Source organism: Labrus mixtus, chromosome 18 (genome assembly GCF_963584025.1).
Source record: "Labrus mixtus chromosome 18, fLabMix1.1, whole genome shotgun sequence".
Taxonomy (NCBI): domain Eukaryota; kingdom Metazoa; phylum Chordata; class Actinopteri; order Labriformes; family Labridae; genus Labrus; species Labrus mixtus.
This window is the reverse complement of record NC_083629.1, coordinates 2,220,672-2,244,748: the sequence shown is the minus strand read 5'-3', so window position 1 is coordinate 2,244,748 and position 24,077 is coordinate 2,220,672. Positions and strand designations below refer to the sequence as shown.

At 40.9% G+C, this 24,077-nt stretch overlaps 1 protein-coding gene across 5 annotated transcripts in view; it reads right to left on the bottom strand.

The window, feature by feature from the left end:
• The window catches only part of ralgapa1 (Ral GTPase activating protein catalytic subunit alpha 1), an 85,940-nt gene that overhangs the window by 14,039 nt on the left and 47,824 nt on the right, over positions 1-24,077 (bottom strand). For all 5 annotated transcript variants that reach the window (XM_061062843.1, XM_061062844.1, XM_061062846.1 and 2 more), the window contains exons 39-43: positions 19,611-19,682; positions 19,320-19,443; positions 18,009-18,164; positions 14,971-15,129; positions 13,158-13,285 (exon numbers count right to left, since the gene is read on the bottom strand). In XM_061062843.1, coding sequence (XP_060918826.1) covers positions 13,158-13,285; positions 14,971-15,129; positions 18,009-18,164; positions 19,320-19,443; positions 19,611-19,682 — 639 coding nt within the window. The remainder of the gene's footprint in view (positions 1-13,157; positions 13,286-14,970; positions 15,130-18,008; positions 18,165-19,319; positions 19,444-19,610; positions 19,683-24,077) is intronic.

Genomic DNA, 24,077 nt, shown 5'->3' with positions numbered 1-24,077 from the left:
TGGGCCCACCGCTGTGATGTGTGTGTGTGTGTGTGTGTGTGTGTGTGTGTGTGTGTGTGTCTGTGTCTGTGTGTGTGTGTCGCCATATCTGATTTCAGAGCATGGTGTCAATATCTTTTTATATTATGGAGGTGATTTAATGTAGCTTTACATGAAAATGCCCAGGATTCACTTGGATTGATCAAACTCAATGAGAAAGTAATTTACAAAACAACAGAGAATTAATATAGGAAGAATCAGTCTTGTATAACGGGCTGAACACACAGGTATTCTGTATAACATGAAGAACAGCAGCAGGGCCTAAATATTGGCGTTATAGCTGGTTTTTGAAAATTGAACAATGTTATCACTAGCAGCATATTTTCCTCATATTGAGCAGGCCTAAAGAATATGATAGACTATGTGAGAAATGTGAGGTATAAATAGAAAGTGAAGTATTAAACAGCAGTCACACTAAAACAGTGATTAGAAAGTAAAGGGTTAAAAAATACATTAACCTGAAACAGGTCAGTAGTTACAGTCTGATTACCATCTGTGTCGTTTTCTCACTTTTAATGCAACTACCACATTGTATTAGTTAGTCTCTTTGTTTCTGACTTCCTCTGGAGATGTAAAGCTTTCATATAATAGAGTTAACAAGGTTCTGTTGTTCTTCGAAAACTCACTGAGGACTTTTATCAGTCTGTAAAGTGTGTTAAGTGTAAAGTGGTGCATGTTAGAGTCACTCATAGTACAGTTTCTGTAAACAGGGTAGTAGAGCCCAGTGCAACAACCTCACTCATGTGTTTTTATTCATTTTGAAGCTCTATGCTGGGTATGAATACGCTTTATCAGGTTTTGGAAACAGGGGAAGTGCATCATGGTAAGAAGAAATAAAATGAGCCATATTTCAACAACTGCTGCTCATGTGTTCTCAGTTTTTTTTTTTTTAAATCTGCAACTTTTAATGAATGATTTCCTGTTGTCTGTCAAGTGAACAAACTACACAGAAAGTAGACTGGTTGAACAACTAACATTTATACCAGGTTCTATTGGCTACAGGGTGTCTGTTAATTCATGAAAAGTGGATGAAACATGAGGGCATGAAAACATGAATACATTTTTTCTGTAGCCAGTAACCATCAGCTTCACAATGGACATTTCTGGTCCCCACTTCAACAGATAATCCTGATGATGGACATGTCGTTGGGAGGGCCTTTTGAATGGGGACAATCAATTCTGCTGTTGCATCAACTTAATTTTTTTAACCATTTCCATTTGAGCATTTATTATGAGACGTAAAATAATTATATTTAAAGAGTAAAAACACAACTTCACCCACCCCCACACACACTATCTTACTTTGCATCTCACATAGAAGAACCCTCACCCACACCCACCCTATCTGTCCTCTGCACCCAGGGCATTGGAACAGACAACAGAGAGAAGGACATCAGAGGGATAATACAATTGGAAAAGCTTTACAGCGTGTAATGATAAACCTGTGCTTGTCTGTGTGCGTGTGTGTGTGTGTGTGTGTGTGTCTGTGTGACTGTGTGACTGTGTGTGTGTGTCTTCATGCCCAAAGGAGCGAGCTAATGGTTTTATATCTTTCTGTGATAGCAAAGATATGGAGGCTTTGTGATTTCATTAAGAGAGAGTGTGTGTGTGTGTGTCTACATACGCTGAAGATGAGGACAGAGATTGGTGGGTCTAATGCACTTCTTATTGTTAGGCACCAATGTGCACGGGAACACGAACACACACACACACACACACACACACACACACACACACACACACACACACACACACACACACACACACACACACACACACACACACACACACACACACACACACACACACACACACACACACACACACACACACACACACACACACACACACACACACACACACACACACACACACACACACACACACACACACACACACACACACACACACACACACACACACACACACACACACACACACACACACACACACACACACACACACACACACACACACACACACACACACACACACACACACACACACACACACACACACACACACACACACACACACACACACACACACACACACACACACACACACACACACACACACACACACACACACACACACACACACACACACACACACACACACACACACACACACACCTTGCTCTTTAACCCAATGCAGAAACACAGACCATGGAGAGAAACAGACGTGATACATTAATTGGCCCCTTGTCACCCCTGTATTTCACTCTTTGATGTGTGTAAGTACACACACACACACACACACACACACACACACACATCACACACACACAATCCTCCCTGTAACCACAGGGCAGCCCTAAAGCTGAAGCGCTATTACAAGCATTATTTAACGGACACACACACAGAACATGGGTGTTAGTGTCACATGGGCCATAATAATTCTCTGATTAAGGAGACACATCCCGTTCCTATCTGCAGGCTGTAACAACACTTAGACAATATTCATTTTACACTCACACATACATCTTATATGTGGACATGTTATATGAACCATTAGTATAGATATGAAAGAAGACATGAAAAAAATAAATCCTTTCATCCTTGGTGCTTTGTTTGTTCAGCGTTCTTTCAGTCTCCCATTCATGACATTTTCTAATAACACTACCAGCAGAAGTAAAAATTAAACTACAAAATAATCTTGTGTTTTTTTTTGTCATTTAAGTCTTCAAGCGAGATGATGTCTGCCAGTCTCGAGTCATTCTGGAGAATGTTCCATGCAGAGTAGGCAGCAAAAAATGTAAAGCTGTTTTCCCAAGCTCACAGCCGACATGAGGAACAGACAATTAAAAAAACATCGCAGGAGCTACAAGGCATAGTGGGGCACAGTATACTCCTGCGTACCTTCAGGAATGGCCAATTGGATTTTGTGTTACCACTCTCAGTGATGAGTAAGGCGTCTACAACCTGTGACAAATCTCAAGGCACAGTGATCCACAGTATCCAACAACATCTGTGAACATCTGGCTGAAGCACCCACACACTAATGTTTACAGCTGCTGGATGCTGAATCACTATAAAAAAAAGCACCCAGTACCAGTATAACAAAACAAAAGAAAGAACACAAGAGGATTGATATGTAAACTCCAAAGAACTGTCCAAAGAGAAAGGCACAGATTGCAAAAAATAAAGATACTGGTCTGCCCAGAGAGCCCGTTTGTGATTGGAGGAAGCAGTCCTGACCGAAGAGGTGCGATAGTGTACATTCAGTGGTAACATATCCATCACATGTTCAAACCACTAACTTTTTATAGTTTAAGAGTTTTTCACTTGAAATGAATGAATCTTTATGTTGAGCTGATGGAGGATGGGTAGGCTTGTATTGATGTAGGACAGCCCTACTAGATGATATGCACTAACTGGTACCATGAAAAGTAGGGACAGAACAGCAGATCAACTTCATTATAACCAGAAAACTGCAGGTCTGCTGAAACTCTTTTTTTGAAGCTCTTTTAAATGCAGGTTGAAGACACACCTGTTTACAGCTGCCTTTCATTAAACAGCTTTAATAAGATTTTAAATTTTAACTCTGCTCTGTAATTTTTAACTCTTTTTATATTTTTACTTTATTTATTTCAATTAATTTCATTTGAATTATTTTTATTTGAACATATTTCCAGATTTAATAATTTCAGTGATTTTTAAATGTTCTATTTTAATGTTTCTTTTCTTTCCTCTGTCATGATGTTTTGATGTCTTGTGTGAATTGCCTTGTTGTTGAAATGTGCTACATAAATAAACTTGCCTTGCCTTATAACATAGGACTCTTTAGTTTGAGAGTAAATTCTGGGATCCTCTAATCATTTTTTATTTTTTTTTAACCATTTATCTATCCATCATCGTATTGCTGAACATCCCCATCCCTCGTCAGTGAGCACTTTTCTTTCTTTCTGTGTCTTTAAAGCCAATCTTCAGGCCGCTCTTTGGGTTTCACAGCGTGCTGTGCGGCACTGTGTCGTGGTCTTGGTCATCTGTGAAAGCCCACCCTGAATTTTAAACACCTTGTCACAGAAAAACTCTTTCAACATTCAACACACCCCGCCACAAAGTGCAGGCGCACACTTTACACCCACAGACATGTATACACTCACACACCCGCCAAAGATTAGCTTGTTTACGAGTCAGAGGGGGGTCTGCTCCGACGAGATCTGATCAAGCCGCTGATCGCTACAACTCATGTGTCTGCACAGCTCTCTGCGACAAGGCGCATACGTGTGCTCACACACACACACACACACACACACACACACACACACACACACACACACACACACACACACACACACACAACACACACACACACAACACACACACACACACACACACACACACACACACACACACACACACACACACACACACACACACACACACACACACACACACACACACACACACACACACACACACACACACACACACACACACACACACACACACACACACACACTCCCCAGTGAAAAACCGCGACCCAAATTTCAGATCTCTTTCGACCAATCAGATTCATTTGAATGACAAATTGTGGAGTTTGGACCTCAGTCAGTACAAAACACGTCACTGAAGCAAGAAACTGAACCATGCAAACATGTTTAAAAACCCTTCACAGACCTTTTTACAGAAGCGTTTTTCCAGGCACACATTCACAACCCACTGATAATTGCTCCGCGACCCAACTTTGGGTCTCAACCCACCAGTTGAGAACCACTGCTCTAAGGTGTCAGTGATTGTGGGATTTAAATGTGCATTGGAAGCGGACTGATATGGTCAAAGTATCTCTCACGCAACGCGATCGTTTCCCCAGAGGAGAAGTGAAAGAGATTAGATGTGACCCCTCCTCCTCCTCCTCCCCCTTTTCTTTTCATTTCCTCTATCTACCCGATGGGAAACAATTAGGCACAATCACCTGCCACCTCTGTGTGCGTTCACACACAGCTTTATATTCATCTCTTTACAGACCCTTAACCTAATCCTGAATGTATCAAACACCCATCTACATGTTGCTCTGTTTGCTCATGAAGACGCGAGCAGATCGTTGTGTTTTCTGTAAGAAACAGCTCAGGAAACATTTGTTTGTTTTGATCCATTTCTGACAAAAAACAGAGTCTTTATTCAGACTCTGTATGTGTTTCCTATATTCTTAAGAAAATACATATTTTTCAATGAAATATCAGGAGGTTTTTAAACTAGATTTAGATACATCAGCATCTGTTTTATACACATGCATGCCTAAATATTCTCAAGAGCATTTCAGGACAGCCTGTCCAAGAAAATTTCCAGAGGTTTTATTCACACTTTTCCCTCAAAGCTAAATATTTACGGTAAGACGGTGTTGGGGAGGGGTCTCAGGAGGCAAGGGCACGATCAAAGAACAAACTGGTGAGCATTAAACATTTTTAAAAGAAAACTCAAGACCTACCTTTTTAGTAGAGCTTTGAACTGAATCTCATTTCATCTAGTTTTCTTACATTTCATCCTCCTGTGTTTCCTCACTTAGAATAAATGATAGTGTTTCCTCAGTACCTGTTCTTATCTAGTTATTTTTACCTTAGTTTTTGGATTGTGGGATAGGGGTGGGGGAGGGAGTCATGTTATTGCTGTTTGATTTATGTTGATGTAAAGCACTTTGGGATACTTTTGTTGTATGAAAAGTGCTATACAATAAAGTTTGATTGATTGATTGACAGGTGTCTGAAGCTGCTTTGTTACATGCACGTCAATCGCACTGGTCGCTCACTGGTGTCATCACCTTGAAGTTTTTTCTGACTTTAACCTGCTGCATTCAAAGTGTACAGATAAAGTCGGTGTGAAACATTTTGGTGGTCATTTTTTCAGGAGTTTTGTGCATAATGTGTTTATTGCAAACATTTATCCAACACAGGAGGATGCAACCTGCACACGGGCACCAATGGGGTTTCCTTTCATGTCAAACCAAGGGCTTCTTGGTGGAGCAGAGCTCCGGGGAGGTTAAGGATAACATGACCCCATTTCAGCTTCAGCAATAACAAAATGTCTTCAAATTGTAAAGGTTTTGCCCTCACCTTTCATACCGCGGCGAGGAACACACACTCCTTGTCACACACAGCAGATTGTGGCCTCGCCGGGACAATAGGCTCTATTGTGGGAGCTGGCAGAGAGAAGCCGGGCAGGCCGCTAGGCGTTTGGCTGCTCTTGGTGAGGGTGAGTTTGTGTGTCTGTATGTGTCTGTCTGTGTGTGTGTGTGTGTGTGTGTGTGTGTGTGAGTGTGTGTGTGTGTGTGAGTGTGGATATGGGGGATAATAGCGCTACATGCCCAGAGCTGCCATCATTTCACTGGGAACACGGTGTGAAAGCGAGGAAAAAGGCAGCGACACACACACACACACGCACAGAGAACACACACGCGCAAACACAGCATCGCTATCACAGTGAGCCATATGCTGACCCCAGCCTCAGTGCAGCTATCTCTGCCAATCAACTACTAGAGGGGATATCCCCCTACACACACACACACACACACACACACACACACACACACCACACACACCACACACACACACCACTGAATAGCTCTAATCCTGAGAGTGAAACATATACACAAGCACAACATAAACACCAGGAGATACACAAGGGGTAAACGCAGTGATGGTATACATTTGAAAATGTAAGCACACAAACATACATTCACACACACGCGCTGGAACTTGTGTGTGCTACGGCTTAGCGTCCCTCCAACATTGTTCCCCTGAACAACAATCACCCAGGAGCAGATGGAGGATGGCCACAGTTTGCAGTTACACATACACACACACACACACACACACACACACACACACACACACACACACACACACACACACACACACACACACACACACACACACACACACACACACACACACACACACACACACACACACACACACACACACACACACACACACACACACACACACACACACACACACACACACACACACACACACACACACACACACACACACACTAATTAACATGTACACACTAAAACATATCACATACAGATACCTCTCAAACACACTCTACCTCTCAAACACACTCTCTCTCTCTCTCTCTCTCTCTCTCTCTCTCTCTCCCTCAGTGTTATCAGATAGTCGAGCAGGCTGGTAGGATCTCGGACAGAGTTGCTGTCCGGTCCAGTTGTTGGCACGACTTAAAAAAAACTTGAGATCAAGATGTGTATCTCTGTGAAGACTTGGTGAGCTCCCAAAAAAACAATCCCTCCAAAGAGTTGTTTTTAAGGATACTCATGTTTACAAGGAAAGAAACACTGAGACCCAATGCAGCATTACACTCAAATTCTGAATATGAACTGTGCTTTGAACATCTATACAAAATAAACCTAGTGCCATTTTTAGGGTAAATTGCAGGTGTTCATGTAAAATGTTTCCTGTAGTAAGAAAATCTTTTGGATTTCCTTTCAGTGATGCTCCTAATTAGCACATGAACACACAAATCTCCGTTTCATTTTTTTGTAAGGTCAAACGCACGCATGCACACACGCACGCACGCATGCACGCACACAAGATATTGAGCAAGACAGAGAAAGTAGCTCTATGAGCTTAAGTTGATATTTTTATGAAAACAAATGATTGCCTTTATGTTATTCTCTGGTGAACGGATAAATCAGATCGGTCCAGTTAGAGCATTTCCTCTTAACGAGCCCCCTTCATCAGGTACAAATATGGAACTGACTTTTCTTATTTAGATATATGACCCAAACTCATCCTGAGGTCCAGGAGCTCTGATGGTCAAATCTATGAGATCAGAGCGACTGATTCCACCGACTGAACGACTACAGGACAAATCTACTTTCTCTACAGTGATCATAGATTTACTGAGGTGTGTTCGAGTCATCACAGAAGTTTAAAGGCAGTGTGAATGTGTGTTACACATTATTGTGACATGTGTGGATAAGGCTATATGGAGAGGGACAGTCAGTGTGTGTGTGTGTGTGTTGGGGAGTCTTGGATTGCTTTTCTTGCTGCAGTGAGCTGATATGTGAGATAGAGCTGTGCTTACACACAGCTGCCCCAGCAGCCTGGCACTCTGTATGTGTGTGTGTGTGTGTTGTTGGATGGCTCTAGTCATGGTGAATGAAAGATCAGAGAGAGAGAAAAGGCAGATGGACCGCCCCGAGGGCCAGGAGACAGAGAGAAAGAGAGACAGGAAAAGAAAGAAGAGAAAAATGCCAGTTAACACACACACACACACACACACACACACACACACACACACACACACACACACACACACACACACACACACACACACACACACACACACACACACACACACACACACACACACACACACACACACACACACACACACACACACACACACACACACACACACACACACACACACACACACACACACACACACACACACACACACACACACACACACACACACAGCGCTGCTTCCCTTCTTGCATCCTCTATTCCTATTAGCTGTGAGAAGACACTTAATGTGACAAAGTAGCACTCAGGATCAGAAACACAGAAAGCTTCTTGCAGCACTTCAAGTTCATCTTATAGAAGAACGGACGCATGGTTGAGATGTTTGTTCATAATTGATAACAAGTGGTAAATGGTTTTGCATTAAATGTATCTGTAAAACCTCCACCTGTGTTGCTGCCCCTGCACTACCTTTAAATACTTCTGAACTTTTCAAATAAAGAAGCTCCAGATCTCAAATATTTAAAAAATAAGAAGATGTAATACAGATTACAAGGCAATTTGAAATTACATTTTTTTTTGCCACCTTTACACATGTGCTAGTACTACTATTTCTAATTCTCTTATAATGTTTAGATGACTAATGGGCTTACCTGTAATTGCATTTAATGGGCGTAGCGACAACTATTTTTTTTTTACAGTAAGTGTCCATTAAGCAAAAATCAAGACACCAAAACAGGCAGATAAGTTGCAAATTCTGTCTACTACTCAGTAACATATAAGGGCACTCATTGACCTCCAGTGACACTGTTTTCAAGATAATAACAGAAAAAAAGGATTACAGAGTCAAAATGATTTCTTCATTTTTATCTCTTAACTCTCTGTGTGAGATCTGCAGCTCCAAAAGTGTCACATCTGTGCAATACATTTTTTTGAAAACCTATTTCCAACATCTTGTCATCAACTGCTCGGCCAATTGTCTCCAAAGTTAGTCAGGCGGTCATAGACTTAGTGATGCACCCCCATTGGTTTCTGAAGAAGCATCACAAAGACCAAAGAACTATATCTCAAAATCTGTGTCAACCTGACTGTCAATCAATCTTTTGCCGTCTTGTAAAAGTTAACTCAACATGCCACTAAATACAATAAAACGTAATCACCACAACATGCTCAGTTCTAAAACAAACACCTGATAGTTGTTACCAATAAAGAAATTATTCCGACAAAGCCTGTTTTTTTAAAACAGGCTGTAAAATGTTTATATCTGCTGTAACATTGGACCTAATGAGGATTCCTTTGCTTTTTCAGCCGGCCTCAAGTGGACAAAAATAACTGCAGTTTTTTTTTTTTTTTGCACTTCCACATTGGCTTCAAGGAGAAGGTTGCCACTTGGCTAAGACAAAGATCATTGCCTCTCACGACTTTTCTGAGGAAAGTTTTGTTTTCTTTGCAAAACTTGTATTCATTGGTCCTGGTTCTCTGACACAAAAACAGAAGGAGTAAAAACAGGAGGCTCTTTTTACTTTTGAAATGGTATTGCACTCTATTGTGTCTTCTTATCTCTTTTTGTTTTCCTACACATCCATCAACTCTCTTTAGTTGTGATTATTCTTAAAGGGTCGTGAGTGCATCATGATGCCGGAGTTTCTCTTTGCTAAGGACAACAAAGAACAACCAAAACTGAATGAAGACTGATAAGTAAAGAAATTTGAAAAAGAGCAAAAACAGACCAGGGGACCAAAAACAGACGCACTCTGATAAGGAAGTTATAGAGAGTCGAGAGAGAAAATACAGGAACAGAAGAAGAGATGGAGACAGAGAAAAGATGCTCAGGGGGACTGAGTGATACAAAACAGCAGGAGAGAAATTAAAGGGCAACAAGACGCAAACAGATGTTCAGACGGAGATGAAGAATTGGAGAGACAGAAGATGGAGAAAGAGAAAGAAAGGAGTGAGAGAGGTGGGGAGACAGAAGAAGAGAGAGGTGTGTGTAGCACCAAGATGGGGAGTCAATAATGACTGATTACTGTAATTCAGCCTGTCAGAGGCATCGACCTGCTGCTACCACCAATCAATACGCACCAGGACACTCACAGACACACACAAACACCTCGAGATTGAGATCTACATGCAGAGATACATACATATTTGAACATATAGCATCACAACAGTGTGGGAAAATGCACAAACAATGTGAAGTTGTCGACACATCTGCACACAAAACCAAGATCCCTGGAGTCACACACAAATGATACAACGACATCATCAGTACGTGCAAGAAGGTGCACATGCACACACACACACACACACACACACACAAGGGGGGTCGAGGGGGGGGTTAGCTATGAGCTGCAGCCTCACATCGAGTCTTGTAAGTCTCTGTCATGCTGAGTGAACGTGGCAATGCAAAATGGCTTCTTCAACCTCTCCCTTTCCCTCCACTTCTCCTTGAGCTCCTTCCATCTGTTTTGCACAGTATCTCCTCCAACACTCATATTAGCTATTCAAAGAGAGGTGAAGAGAGGTGGAGAGGACTGGAAGAGAACGTAAAGATGAAGTAGAGAGGAAAGAGAGACAGGAGAGAGGGGCGAGGGACAAGAAGAGAGAGAGAGAGCAGAGGAGGGATGACAGGAAGAAGGGAGTTAAAGGGTTAAAGACAAGAGTAAAGATCATGTGACATTAGTGGATTGAAGATTTACATGGACAACTGTGGCTCAGGAGGTCGAGCAGGTTGTCCCCTAATTGTCCCTCGGCATCATTCTGGGAATAAGCACTTGTTTACTAAGATCTCAAAGGAAACATGAAATGTGTTTTGGAAAGAAAACACATCTTTCACTCTGACTTGAGTAATTTCAGATCTTTCCCTGCTTCCCTAAGCACCGTGTAGTTCATAGTAACTCGAGAGTTCTTCTTCTAACAGAGCTAAAATGTCAACAAGGCACCATTAAACTAATCAGAGTAACTTTGTTTGTTCCCAAAAAGGCCCCTTTAATCTTCCTGAAGTGGCTCAGTGTTTGCTATGATTTTTGAGCTTGCTCTCAAGAAGAGGCACACAGCAGAGAGGTGGTTGAGACAGCCAGGAAACAATTGCTAAAAAGATATGATAAGCAGCTTTAAATCAACAATAATAATAAGGTTAGAATCTCATTTTGTAGAGCGCACTTCCACTAGGCTATCCTTACAGTAGCCCAAACACACCCCACCCCTAAAGTCCAGTTTGTTTGTCCAGTGCTCCGGTTTGTGTTCAAACACTTCCTCGGCCCTGGCAAGCTTGGAACAGGTGTGTGTGGTATGAACGCCATCACCACAGCACACTCGCTCACAGTGGTCCCAAGAGTATGACCTGCACTTTCAGGGAGGAGGGGGGAGAAATAGGCCTGAAGTGACCACAACACAATCCTAACAGCTTGCATTATTCATTATTTATTGTTAATTATCTTTTTATAAACACAAAGGACAAATAAAAAACAACACAACTGCTGCTACCTTTTTCTTATTGCTGCTGCTATTTTATTATTTTATTATAAATCTGTACCGGTATATTTTATTTAGACATGTCTATTGCTGCTACTGTGTACAGTATATTATTTGTATATAAGTTGTGTTTTTTTTTTTTTTTTTTTTTGTATCTGTGTGCTGTTCTATCCTTTGGTGTTGCCTGCTGCTGGAATCTGAATTTCCTGAGGGAGTTCCTATATATCCATCTATCTATCTATATATCCATCTATCTGCATGTGTACACAAATACGCTAACTCCGACACTTCTTGGGAAAAGTCTACATAAAGTCGTGATGAAAATTGAGCCGTTTGCTTTCACATCAAAGCAGCCCACCCTGAGGTTTGTGTAGTGTTAAAAGGCTGAATGACAGCAGGAAGACTCAAAGACGATATCATTCAGGAAGTTGTAATAGTGCTGGTAAGAAGATTTTACAATGATTAGTGAGGAGCATAGTTTGACCCAACAGAACCATTTTCTTCTCACAATTTTGCATTTGTGTGTGTACACAAAATCTGCATGAATCTGCATGTCTGTGTGGATGTATCTGCACTAACTGTCCCTCTGAGGAGCTCGTCTCCATGTAACTGACAGAGACAGGCGATCTTCTCTCTATGTTTGTGCGGGTGAAGAATGTGTAGAAGTGTGCACATGTCAGTATCTGTGCGTGAGAGCAGAGAGCGAGGCCCCTAGTTTAGTCACAGCGTCGGAGAGGAGAGTCATCGATATGTATCGACCTCTCGGCTTGTTCCAACCAAACTACCATCGCATCGGATGAGGCAGACAGACTGTATGCACACCTGTCTGTCTGTTTCTCTTTCTTTCACGCATGCACGCGGATGAACACACACACACACACACACACCACACACACACACACCCCACACACCCACACACACACCACACACACCACACACACACACACACACACACACACACACACACACACACACACACACACACACACACACACACACACACACACACACACACACACACACACACACACACACACACACACACACACACACACACACACACACACACACACGATGTATTGCACTTCAGAGCCAACTAAATACAGCTCTATCACAGCAGCACTTATACTCTGAAAGCCACTAGACATTGATTTGCCATTCTTAACACCTGAGCAGGTTATAACCAGCATTCTTACTCGCACATTCAGGTGCATTGATATCTTCAGCCCACACAATAGTATCAATATCTGTCACAGATCCTTTAAGAACCTCGAGATAACCTAAAAAAAAAAAGTTTTCTCAAAGAGTTGACCATGAGGAGTTTATACACTGCAGGAACAAAGGCGATATAAAGAAGAGGACTTTTGTGACCTACCTTTGGCTCCTCATCACGCTTGAGTAAATTCTGAACACGGTTTTCAAAGGATACAAGTTTTGGTACAGGGGAATGAGGGATTTGAGCGCCCGACTAGCGTTGATAGCTGTGGCTCGGACCATGGTTGGCAAAATCTTCATGTCCACAACGGCCCCGTCAAACAGAGGACCAAAGAATGGCACCTACAGACACAAAGACATGCAGTCAGTCAGTGGTTTTAAATGTAATGTAACACCGCTCTTTTCTATAGTTCATAGTGAATCTACTGCCCTCTGGAAGTCTCACTTGACGGTTATTCACAATGCTTTTCTTATTTTTGTAACATGTTCAAAATAAAGAAATCAATCATCAACCAGCACATTTAAATACTTCATGTGCTTAAGAAATCTAAGAATGTTCTTCTGTACATAAAATGTACTGTTTGTAACACTTTTTAATTTTCAAAGTCTGACTATCATCAAATGTCTAATATGAAGGGTTATACCAGATAGGTTGAGGATTGTACGACCTCGTCCGTCCACATACAGGACAACAAAAGTCTGACGCAACCACCGACTAAAACCACAGTTTTTTTATAACCATACAGTATTTGATTCAGACAATGGTTTTCTGATTTGATTCCATACTTTGCTTGTGGAATCCACCAAAGAGAATAATGTCAGGCTTTAATTGAATTTATTTGGAGACCAGGACTCCGAGTCCTGCGCTCTGTGACTGAACACAGAGAATATCTCATCTAACTTGTTTTAGGATTTATCATAACTCAATATTTTTCTTGTAGAATGAATGAAACAGAACGAGGTTATGTTATTAGTGCTTTGGTATCTATCTCATAGAGAAAAAACAGCATTTTATTGTGTTAGTTCTCCTCTGAAATGGGATTATGCTATCAGTGCTGTGGTATTAATGTCCGAGTGTTTTAGACTGGAACATTAACCAGAGCATCACGACTCAAGGCAAGACGCTCTTAAGGATTGTTTGTCCATCTCAATGAATAAGGCTACAGTCTGGTTGGAAACTTAAAACCATGTCCCATAATACTTAGCATGTGCACAGTTTTCCTCAGACCTAAGTTCATATTCAGAGCTCAGTTGTTCAAAATGTTTAATCAGAATGATCCACATTTGGACATATCATTTTTATTCTTGCTTTTCTCCTTTTCCTTCAAAGAAAAACTGGATTGGATCAACCTGACCCAGCTCATGACATTTGTAGAAGACCAACCTGCATCACTACTGCTCTAAACGCGGCTACATACTGAATAGGTTATACACCATAAGCAACTCAAATGAAAGTACTTCTGGACTCCAATGGCCTAGCGCAGTGCTTCCCAAAGTGTGGGCCGTGTTGGTACTGCAGGTGGGCCGCGACAAGCCCTCCACCAAGTTTAAAAATAAAATAAATATCACAATAATGATGATTAACCATGAGTGAACCCTTTAAGTGATTAGTAAGGCTTGTCATGACTATTCATGGACAGCATGTTTAGTAAACTTCTGTGTCTCTCCTGCCATAATATCATTTTGTCATGTCAATAATTTACCTTAACTGAAAGTGATAGCTGTAGTCATCATCTTTATTTTATAACGGGCCCCAGCGTACTTTTGTATTTCAAAATGGGCCCGGCAGTCTTAAGTTTGGGAAAGGCTGCTCTAGCGGTTATGTCACACTGCTCATGTATTGATGCTATATTCCTCATCGAAATGGCCATGGGTTCCGACCTCCCTTGAGCTGTCCTATCTAATAAAGACAAAAAACGCCCAAAAGTATAACGTCAAAATAAATAAATAGAAAAGTACTATATATTTTATTTCTAACAGTGACAGCTTTTGATTTTATTTTCCAGAAGCCTAAGCTGGTTTTGTACCTCAGGTTTTTTGAGTATGTGGATGGAGTACATGTGGTTCTTCATGGGGTAGATGACGATCAACACGTCTCCAAACTCAGTGGGGATGATCCCGCGGCGGTAGTCTCTGGAATGTTCTGACCAAACGATGTGGACCTCGTCGTTCCCCAGGTGTCTCAGCTGGAAGAAGAAGGGAACAGAAAAGAGACTGACATTTGTCTTTCTTGTAGCATGAACAACACAAACGAAGTCAATGCCAACACAGCCAATCACACAAGCAGACAGAAGGCTAGATGGCCTATATCCATCATAAACCCCGGGGCTTTTTGACTTTGTGTGTTTGTGTAGGTGTAGGTGGCCCTGGAGTGATGGAGTGAGTGTGTGAAGACGGTGAGAGGACACGAAGACAGAGTGAAGCTGTGGAGAGATGGAGTATGGGCTGGAAGACAGATGGGATCAAGTGTGATGCTGTTTGTGTGTGTGTGTGTGTGTGTGTGTGTGTGTGTGTGTGTGTGTGTGTGTGTGTGTGTGTGTGTGTGTGTGTCATGTGCACTCAGTGGGCTACAGTCAGGCTTGGTGACAGCTCTGTCATTAACCTTGATGCCTGCTGAAATGCACTCACACAAACACACAAACACACTCACACAAGTCTCTGGACTTCTCCGCCTTTAGAAGTCTGGCGCTCTTGGCCTTGGCCCTGAGACAAACACATTACAGACACTTTCCTCTAAATGTGTCGTAACAATAACCAGTTGTGCTTTGTCCTCTGTAAGATTTTACTTAAGAAAAACATTTGTTTATGTGGAACATCAGTCGCTACACATCGCTCGACGTTGTGATCTTTTTCCATCTAGAAAATATTTTTTCCATCTAGAAAGCTGCCCTCCAAGCGGGTGGCCGGGGTTCAAATCATAGACTGTAAATATCAATGGATGAAGCCTGAGTGACCCATTGGTTCCAGAGGGAGGCTTTGGAGGAAAAAAAAAATCACCATTGTTGGTTGCCACCAGAATTACTAGTCAGTAAAACTATTTGAAATGAAGAGAAAATTGAGAGATACTGCTTTATAGGACCAGACATTATCTTGACATTAAGATGATACGTTATATATAACATTTGAAGAAATTAAGATCAAGTTCTTGTTCAAATAAATCTTTAGGAGGCTCTTTCCTTTGTTGTTGGCGTCCTTAAGACACAAATCTCACAGGGCTGCGATCAACACAGCGAGTTTGAATTATGACCTAAGGTTTAAGACTTTTAAGAATCAGAACAATAAGGTGCAAAGAATTACGCAAAGTGGACTCTTATTGTCTGACATGCATCCAAACAACAACAGAAATATTCAATGATGAGGATAAGAATGATGTCACATCTGATCCTGATAAAACACAGTGAGTGTATTTCAGCTTTAATCCATGTAATCATGTTTCAAGCAGATGTTGTATGAGAGGAGTACAATACACAGAAAAGAGTGAGAACTGGACAAATGCCCTGAAACAGACTAAATCCCACTGGAGTGTGTGAGTGTGTGTGTGTGTGTGTGTGTGTGTGTGTGTGACAGGAGGATGGATGATAAATGCCTGCCAGTATGGACATGTGTATGTCTGTCAGTTTAACCTCTTTGTGGACACATTTGTCAAACTGTTGGAAGCCTGTGTGTGTGCTCTCTAATGTGCATGTGTTTGTGTGTGTGTGTGTGTGTTTCTGTTATAGTTGTGGTTATTTGTGCAGACGGATGTTAATAAAGCCCTTTGTGGATGTGTGTTTATGTCAAGTTAAGCAGGTTTAGTTTAGTGTTCACGGGCATGAGAGAGAAAGTGTGTGTCGTGTGTGTGTGTGAATGTGAGTATGCGTGTTTGATGGGGCCATCAGCTGATCACGGAGACGGATGGTGTCGGACCAGGCGCTGATAATCCAATCAGGAGCCTGCAGCGACGTGATAGGCCGAGAAGCAGGAAGTATGATCTGATTAAAGGGACATAATGGCCATGTGCAGGGCGCTAGTGCCTGGGGGTTGACAGGTGTGCACACACACGCACACACTAAATGAAACACACATATACACATACAGACAATAAACCTGTCTGCCTAGACACTGATATGAGCCCACACCGTGCACAAACATGGACATTATTGTTACGGAGAATCATTGGTGTCTGTGTGTGTGTGTGTGTGTGTGTGTGTGTGTGTGTGTAGCGACCTCTGCTCCTTTTTTAATGTCATTCAAGGCAAGACAGAAAAATGGAAAGGATGGAGTCAAGGGATTTGTTTCTCTTTTTTTCTTATTGCCTACCGCCACTGATCGAATAAAACAAGTGACATTAGAGCAAAACCGACGATGTTTAAAAGTATTCATTACTCTCTCCCACTTCACATACATAAATTGTGACTGTGTTGTTTGTATGTGATTTGTTAGATTTCCCAAGAAACAAACAGGCAAGTAGGCCTATGAGGTCTATATGTACAGCGCTTTTTCTAGTCTTCTGACTACTCAAAGCGCTTTTACACCGCAGGTCACACCTACACATTCACACACTGATGGTAGAGGTTTCTATGTATAGTGTTCATCAGTATTAACCAATCCCATTCATAATCATTCACATGCCGCAGATGAAGCACTAGGAGCAACTTGGGGTTAAATGTCTTGCCAAAGGACATACCAGACATGTGGCTTCAGGAGCCAGGGATCGAACCCCTGACCTTCCGGTTGAGAGACTGGAGAGTGGTTGAGTTGACTGACTCTACCACTAATGATAGAATGGACGCCATCATGACGAAATGGTCAAATGGTCCTTCATAATGGTGGAATGTCAATGGACTTGAGCTTGTAGCGCTTTTCTAGTCTTCTGACTACTCAAAGCTGCAGGTCACACCTACACATTCACACCATATTCACACACAGATAGTCTGCTTTGTAAAATGTCCATCAGTAATAGCTAATCCCTTCATACCACATTCACACGCTGGCTACGCCTCGACATGGTACTGCAGGAGCTGGGGTTCAAACCCCCGACCTTCTGGTTGAGAGACGACAGACTCTGGTTGGCAGTGGGTTTTACCTTCTTGGTGAGGTTGTGGTCCTGGTCGTGGGGCATGCGGGTGGAGACGTGGTAGATGACCTCGGTGGTGGAGTTGGCATAGTAAGGTGTAGTCTGGCCTGTGCTGCGATTCCTCTGAAGACCTCCCATGAAGCCACAGTGAGTGGTGAGGTCAACCTGAGGTGAACCACACGCACACACACAAGAAGTATTAGTATGTATTAACTCAATAAATAAACACACTGCTGTGTTGAGACCATGAATAAAATTAATCGACAGATATATTTTTGAGCTTTATTTACTTCTTTTTTTTTTTTTAGAGTGCGGAAAGATTTGAACCAAGGCTGCTCGCTTGAAGGACTGAAGCCTCCATACATGGGACGCAAGAACTAACCCCTAGACCACAGGCGCCCCTAGTTATCTTTTTTACATCTCTCAAATACTTGAGATAGAGATAGAAAGTGTAAATAATTGCTTTGTATTGTAATAAGATTTTAAACTTTTACTCTGCACTTTAATTATTATTAACGTATTTTTTAACTCTTCTAATTTCTTTACTTTTATATTTATTTTTTAAATTTAAATTAATTTCATTTTAATTATTTTTATTTGTACATATTTTCAGATTTAATCATTTCAGTGATTTTTTTAATGTTCTATTTTAATGTTTCTTTTCTTTTCTTTTCTTCCTGTCATGACGCTTTTGTCTTGTGTGAAGCACTTTGAATTGCCTTGTTGTTGAAATGTGCTATAGAAATAAACTTGCCTTGCCTATTCATGTGTTTGCACAGACCCCTCACAGCCAAATTAATGTTCACGATCTCCATAAATGAATAAAGTAAAACTTGGCCCTTGTAGTCACCATTTTGTTTGGGTGTTTCTCCCTACAATAGGGGGAATGACAGAGAAAGTTTTAGAAGCACTGGTCTAAACATTAAGTCCAAAATAAATGTTTAAAACCTTCATAAAATGAGTTCTGAATGACTCATGAATATTAAAGCTTTTGGAAATGCTCAACACGATTTCTTTCAGCGGGAAGCCATCATGGCCTTACTCCAAGTTAACCCTTTGTCATCTTCTTGTGTTGAGTTCTTCTCCATATCATCAAACATGTATGAAATATCTACATTTTATTTTAATTGCTGGACCAACAAAACAGCTGTCTTCATCATGCAAATACAAATCATTAAAACGATTGATGATATGAAAGTGAAAAAATGATCAGTTGGTTATCAGAATTCAAGGTCTTTTTGTTTTCTGTTGACATATGAAGAAAAATGATCAATTTTAATGTCAGATCGTTTAAAATGACGTGAATAAAACGATTCGTACCTCCCAGCCGAGTCCAGACACAAAGTCTTCATAAGACTGGCTGCCCGCTGTGTTGGTAAGTATGGAGTGTTTGTCCTCTTGACCCTCAGCCACATAAAACACAGCGATCTTATGAGTCTCACGGCTGGAAGAGAATGAAGGAAACCAGTTAGCATCAACGCAATGGTCGGAACAAAACGAGAGACTGAAAGAAAGAATGCTGAAAAGTAGAAAACTCAATGAAAGCTGAATGAAAAGATAGAAAAAGAGGAATGAAGTGAGGAACAAAAGAGACTTTTTATATTTTCTCACCACTGCCGTGAGTCCAGGTTCTTCAGCTCTCTCAGCAACTTCTCGTTCTTCCTCAACAAATGAAAGTTACTCCTATAAGACAGAGGTAGATGCACAGGTTAGACTTCACATAGACAAGTTTTGAGTTGTACCCCCCCCCCCCCCCCCAGTCTTATCAGAGTCCAAGTGGATGTTAGTGCCAATTTTGAAATATTCCCCTACAGTTGCTCCTGAGACGCCTGAAAATACAGGGTGTGTTGAAACCACCAGCGTGCTAGATGTAAAGAATGTCCCCTTCACAGACGACAAGAAACTCCTCATGGGAATGCTGCATTTAAACTGACATCATGTATGACGATCAAGTCTTTGGAAAAGAAAAACAAAATCCTGTTTTCCTTGCCTTCCCTCATGAAATGAGGAAGTAGGGGGGTTTAGGGCATACAGTCAGATCCCACAGGGGTGAGCCCTAACAGGCTATTCCCTAGGCTCTGCCTTCCCTGTCCTCTTTCTCAGATCTCTTTACAGACTCTTCTCTGTTCATCTTTTTCTTATGTTTTCTCTATACAGTTTCTTTTCATGTGTAATGTTTTCACCAGGAATCTTTGTCCCCCCTAACAGGGGCGTGGCCAGATGGGTGGCAATGGGTGGCATGGACCCCAAGAAATCTGATTGGACACCCCAGGTGCCACCCCAAAAATCCTAAACTGTAATTGGCTATTTGCCCTGTTAGAGGCGGGACTAATGTTAAACCCAACTGTTAGGTGTTTTTTTTGCACAAGGCTGCTGGTAGTTATATCAATGTAGCCTAATTTATTTGATGTAATTTGACTTTAAATTGTAAATCAAACCTTTGCAGAACCATTTCAATAAGACAGGGGCATAGGAGAGTAATGCACGCTAACTGGCAATGTGTCGGGACCAAAGCGTTTTATGGTAGATGGTGTGAAGGACTTTGCATATACATTTTTAAGTACTTTAAATTGTGACTTTGAACATACATCCTCTTTTTGTGTCATCAGAAAATGAAGCTAATGTTGCCATTATCTTGTGTTAAGTAGATATTATTGATGAGGTTAGAAAGGTTAAATATTTGATATTTATTTGTGTGTGTTTGTGTGCACATCACACTTCCAGCCACCCCTGCATAAGTCAGTGCCCCAGTTGGGCGACCCCTAGGGCTGGGAATCTTTGGGTGTCTCACAATTTAATTTGATTTCGATTCTTGGGGTCACAATTAGATTCAGAATCTATTTTCGAATCAAAACGGATCTAGATCCATTGATCCATGGATTCAAAGTCTATTTTGGAATTAGGCATACAAATAATGTTAAATTAAATTAGGCCCCCCAAATAATGGTTTATGTCAGATTATCTGTTTAAATATTTTAAAAAATGTAAAATAAAAAGTTGTGTGTGTATGTGATATAGATCACTGTGTACTCTGACTGTGCTTTAAGTCAGCAAGTATACCAACATCTCTAGTGTCATCACCAGTGTCAGGCTGCAAACACAAACAAAGAAAAAACCTGATATTTCTTATTAACAAAAAGCCTTTTATACCAACTACCAAGTCTAGGGACTGTTCTAAATGTCCTGGCGACCAGCCACCGACCTCAATGCCGCTGATTTAAAAACCACGACTTGAGCGGTGAGGCTTGGAGTGGACGGATAATGACGCGTCATTCTTTTCACTCTTTGAGAGATGGGGGGAAAAAAAAAAAAAAGAGTGAAAGAGCAGGAGATAAAGAGAGGGAGAGGGACCGCAATTTGCTCTTTATTAAACTGATACTTGGTAATGGCCTCATTCTTGGCTCTCAAAGACTCCATTTACACCCTGGATTATAGGAAAAAAAGCATAAAAGGAGACACACACACAGGTGACTGTCAGTATCTAAGTGTCTGTAATGTCCCATATGAATACCTGGAGAGACATAAAGACACTCTCATTTGTCTATCTTTTTTTTTTTCTTTACCAACATCTAAGTATCATTAGCCTTATTTTCTCATTCTCTTCATATTCACTCACTTATTTTGGTACATTTTTAAATTTTTGTTTTTTTTATTCTCACTCATGTGGCCCCATTCATCATGTTTTTTTTTCCTGATATGCCACTTCTCTCACCGCCGTCATTCTCTTCTTCAACTACTGCCTTTTATTCTAACTCCAAATGGGTTGAGTTTGATCAATAGAGTACTATCCTCATTATCACACTCTCTTCTACACACACACACACACACACACACACACACACACACACACACACACACACACACACACACACACACACACACACACACACACACACACACACACACACACACACACACACACACACACACACACACACACACACACACACACACACACACACACACACACACACACACACACACACACACACACACACACACACACACACACACACACACACACACACGGTGCACACAGTGTGTTAAGAAGTCTATTGTGCAGGCTGAATGCACACTCTGTAATTCCCTGGATAAAGTATAAAGAGTGATGAGTGTCCATTAGCCGGCCAGACACATTTAAAGTGATGCGTTGACATTGTGCGTTTCAGCCCAGAGTCAGTGAGAAGATGAAATGCTGTGCAATCTGAATGAGGAACTGTGGCGTCTAATTAACACAAAATACTTTTCTGAATTAGAAATGTTTGAGTCATTTGTATTGAAGAGCCATTTGGTTTGTTCTAGAGGAGAAAAAAAAAATAACAAAGGCTTTCCCACACATGTACTATGAGACCTTCAAAAAAAAAACATGGCCCTTAATTTGTTCTTACTCAGGCATTATCACGTTATCCTTTTTGAATTTAATTTAATTTTCAAACATATTTTAAAAGTAAAAATACAAATACACATTATAACTTAATTTTTGGTATGTAAATACAAATAAATCCTGGTTTGTTTCTATTAAATCTTTCCGATGAGAGGCCTCCTTACACAGTACAAGTGTCCAGGAAAGACTTCTAAACCAGCTTCTTCTATTAATGAGAAGATGCATTTTATTTCAACGGATTAAGTCCAGACCTCCATCTATTATTCAGTGGTACGGGGACATTTTATAATTTTGCCAATGGAACGCTTTAGTTCAGCGTTGAAGGGAAATGAAAGGGTTTTTGGTAAATTAATCAGAGCATACTTTCTGTAGTGGCTGGATTTTTCTTCACTAGTTCATGTTCCAAAAGGCTGTAGGATGAAGTTTAAACAAATGCCTATCCAGTCTTATCCCTATTTCTTATCCAAGGCCCAAGCTTTACAGAAATTAAGTCAAAGAACACAAAATACTGTAACTAGCTAACAAAAGCAACACATATAATGTATCACACTCATCAATTGGTAGACGTTACAGACCTTACACTGATATTGATTCCATTTTTCTCATTGTCTCTTTCATAATATATCTGTTGAAAATGTGTTACAATTTCCTAATGTTATAAAATTTTTCATTTGGTCACTGCAGCTGTTCCATTAAGTAAGCCCTTTTGTTGTGATACAGTGTAGCTCCACGTTGGTTCATAATGATGATAACTAATGACGTTACATCAGATGCTAAATCATGATATCTGTTAAATATCAGTTTTTCTCAATACATCTTTAATGCTAACGAGGATCATATCTACTATATTAAAGACTCACACAATGGTAAATACCATTTTGATAGGCCTTGCTTGAAAAAGAGGTCATTTGATCTCAAGCAATTCTGCCTGGTAAAATAAAGGTAAAATAAATAAATAAAATACAGATCATTACAACGATAAATATAAATTGACGTGAAAATAAAAGCTAAATGAAGAATGTCCTCATGAAGGTAAAAAGTGAAAAAAGTTAAGCCTCCTGACGAACGGTTACATCGCACCCGCCTCCGCCTATCAATCATGTCAGCTAAAAAATCAAAACCGAGCAGTTTTTTTTTTTTAAAACTCCACGCCCCGTACAGTGTGTGCCAGTGATGACGATAACTAATCAGACCTATTGCGTTTTTTGTACCAGGCTGCAAACATGTTTATTTATCCTGTAAAAATTGCTTTTTTGCCTGTGGTGTGTTTGTGACTTCCAGTGTTCCTGGAGCCAGCATCAAGTGGACACTAGAAGAACTGCAGATTTTGAAGATGTTACTTTTCCATTTACTACGACAAAATATACATGTGTTTTACAGCACCTTTACTAGGGCTGGGAATCTTTGGGTGTGTCACGATTCAATTCGATATTGATTCTTGGGGGCACAATTCGATTCAGAATCGGTTTTCGATTCTGGATTCATGATTCAAAGTCTATTTATGAATTACCGTATTGGTCCGAATATAAGACAGCCTTTTTCCCCATCGAAATAGGTCCGAAAAAGTCGGGTCGTCTTATATTCGGGGTCTAGTATTCAGAGCGCAGCTCTAATTGTTCGCCTGTCCCTTTAAATGTCAATACACATGTCGCGCTCTGAGAGGAGCAGGGGAGCGATGACAGTGAGAGCGAACA